We start from the raw sequence: 3378 nt of genomic DNA, 5'->3' as shown, positions 1-3378 counted from the left end.
ACCAATGCAAAGAATGTGGCAAATCCTTTACTCACCACGCAAGCCTTATCCAACATCTCCGAATCCATACTGGAGAGAAGCCTTACCAATGTAAAGAATGTGGCAAGGCCTTTACTCAACAGTCAGCCCTTACCCAACATCACAGAATCCATACTGGAGAGAAGCCTTACCAATGCAAAGAATGTGGCAAGGCCTTTACTCAACAGTCAAACCTTACCCAACATCACAAAATCCATACTGGAGAGAAGCCTTACCAATGCAAAGAATGTGGCAAAGCCTTTACTCAACACTCAACCTTTATCCAACATCTCCGAATCCATACTGGAGAGAAGCCTTACCAATGCAAAGAATGTGGCAAATCCTTTACTTACCACTCAACCCTTACCAAACATCACCAAATCCATACTAGAGAGAAACCCTACCAATGTAACGAATGTGGCAAGACCTTTACCAAGCATGCACATTTTATTGGACATAAAAGAATCCATTCTGGAGAGAAATGTTAGTAATGTGAGTAATGTGCCAAGGCATTTATCCAACACTCACCTTATTCAACATCACAGAATTCATACTAGATCGAAACTCTACAAATGTTAGAATATGGCTAGACCTTTACATGACTTTTACACTTTACTTGACATAACAGAACTCATACTAGATGAAAACCTTCCCAATGTAAAACATGCAGTAAGGTCTTTAATCACTTTTCAGCCTTTCCTCGGTATCACAGAATTCATCCTGGAGCAACTCTTCCAAATTTGAAGAATGTAAGAAAGGTTTTGTGGACTGTTCACCCCTTGCTTCACATTGGAAACTTGATACTGGGGAATAACCACTGAATACGACAGCATGTGGCAAGACTTCAAAGAACTGCTACAACCTGACTCCTGATCAGAGAAGGAATACTAGGGAAGATGTTGCAAATATACAGAATTTGGAGAGCATGTTAATTAGAGCTGAAGCTTCATTCTACATCACAGAATTCATCCTGGTGAAAAAACATAAAATGTAAAGAATGTAGTTAAATCTGTATGACTGCCCAACCCTACTCAGGATCGCAGACTTTATCCTGAGGAGAAACATTACAAAGTAAAGAATGTGTCCCACCTATAGCTCGAACTCACAACTTCCTCAATTCCATAGCTATCTTAGAGCATAGAAAGAGAGAAAGAGAAGAGAGAATTGCAGTGCTTACAAGTGGAGTTTGATCCTTCATCAATACTTGAAAAAACACATGAGATTTAAACCCTACATCATGACATCATGAATGAGGCACGGCTTTCATATCCAATGTACTCCAGACAGTGCATGAAAGAAGGAAACTTTGAAGACATATTTAGAAAAATATAATTGAACATCAAATGTCAAAAAATGTCACCGGATTCACATTGGGAAGTAGTACATCAGTCTCTATTCAGAAATATATCAAAATACTGATGCTAATGAATAATACAAAGTTAAACTCGATGTATATGCTCTTATGCCTCAAAAGATTAAATGGATTTGTTGTTGGGAGCCATTCTGACTCACAAGTTGAGAATTCTCCTTGTGAGGTTAAGGAAGGTTTGCAAGGTCTCTTTCCATCAGATGATGACCCACTGAGTTGTTTTTGCCTGAGCACCAACACCCCCCCACACAAGGCCCATTGTTGATTGGTATCTGGAATGACGTGTCCCCTTATTCTGGGCCTAATACATACTGATTGCACCTTGTGGAGGAACTTATTATAGGAACTTCTTCTTTTGTGATTGTGGAAGCAACCGTTGCATTTCCTGAGAATCCTGTTTTTCTTATGCTTCTCAAGTCAACAGGCTATTGACCCCTGCTCACAAAGAACTAACTTTTGCCTTTGCTATGCTAGAAACATTGTCTTCTATTTGAATGCTAAGGATACCTTCCTGCCCATATGATTAGCATTCAATCCCTTACCTCATTCACTATTGATAAAGATTATGCATGAATCTTCTACAAATCTATGTTCTGGTAAATTGTTACTTATCGAAGAATTTTATCATCAGAAATCATTGTCTAAGGCAAATGCCACTCATGTGCTATTCCCCATATATTTGACCATAAATAAAGCTGAGTCTCAGTCAGTGCGGAGAAGCCTGCCTGTTGATCAGAAAAATCTTGTGTTTCTCTCATCCGTCCTTTTCCCCAACACCATCCATCCTTCAGGGAACCCTGGAACTGCTGGAGCTGAACTCCAGCACCGTTAATTATAAGGAATAAGCTCACATAATCCAGAGCCAGTAGGTCTCAGAGCCAGCTAGAGATCCAAGAGAACTGATGAGTCCACTCTAGTCTGGGAGGCATGAGCTAAATACCATAGTTCTAGAATGAAGGTGGCAGCTTCGAGACCCAGGAAGGGTCAGCATTTCAGTTGGAATCTGAAGGGAGGAAAAAAAGTCAATGTCCCAGTCTGAAGACCATCAGGAAGAATTCCCTCCAACCTGAGGGAGGACTTGGCCATCAACTGATTGGATGAGCCCCACCCTCACTGACGCGGGCAAGCTGCTTTAGTTTACCAGTCTTTACTCAGTCTAAGTGTGAACCTTATTCAAAACCACCCACACAAAACACCCACAATAATGTTTGCCCAAATATCTAGCACCCTTGGGCCCTGTTGAATTGTCACATAAAATTAACCATGACACTATCATACTCTACTAAACAAGAATATAAACTTCCCAATAAATTGAAGTGAAGAAAATCCTCAAAATGTCAATAATAAATGGCAGCTTCCAGTCTAAACTTGTATGTATAGTATATATATTCACATATATGCATGCATGTTACTTATAGTATATGAAATTATTATTCTTAATCATTTAAGTAATAATTTTAAGTGTTGTTCCTGTTATATATAAATACAAAATTCCATCTCTCAAAAAATGTTGAGTCCTGTCTCCCATTGGACATGGTGAAATTATGTTTTGAGTATTCATTTATGTGTATCAACATTAAACTTCTAGGTAATAATTAATGGCAATAATTAATTTCTTTTCATTATTCAAACATTGTAAACATGTAGTTCATTTTCTAAGTATTAAAAATCAGGCTTAGGAAGCCTGATTTATTAATTAAACTTCATTGTATGAATCTGGTGCCCACAATTTGCCACCACAATACCCCATGGGGATATGGTTGACCTGGTTATGGTAAACCACGTCGGTCGGCAAAAGCCGTCTGATCTTTTGTAAACCCAAGTGTATTGTTAAAGGTGATGGGCATTGGAAAGTTATAATGTTACTAATAAAAGGGCAAAGACCAGGTTCTATGTTTATGGGTACAAAACAGTATTTTCAGAACATAGACGAAACTATGGAACTCATTTTTTAAAATTAGGAAAAATCCTTCCTATGAGAGCGTTCAGGA

At 38.5% G+C, this 3378-nt stretch overlaps 1 protein-coding gene across 1 annotated transcript in view; it reads left to right on the top strand.

The window, feature by feature from the left end:
• LOC115292546 (zinc finger protein 678-like) overlaps positions 1-506 on the top strand; it is a 23261-nt gene extending 22755 nt beyond the window's left edge. The window contains exon 2 of the mRNA XM_029940615.1: positions 1-506. Within this exon, the coding sequence (XP_029796475.1) occupies positions 1-506 (506 nt within the window).
• Positions 507-3378: the final 2872 nt, after the last annotated feature.

Source organism: Suricata suricatta, chromosome 5, assembly GCF_006229205.1.
Source record: "Suricata suricatta isolate VVHF042 chromosome 5, meerkat_22Aug2017_6uvM2_HiC, whole genome shotgun sequence".
NCBI classification, from domain to species: Eukaryota; Metazoa; Chordata; class Mammalia; order Carnivora; family Herpestidae; genus Suricata; species Suricata suricatta.
This window is presented reverse-complemented; position numbering and strand designations above follow the sequence as displayed.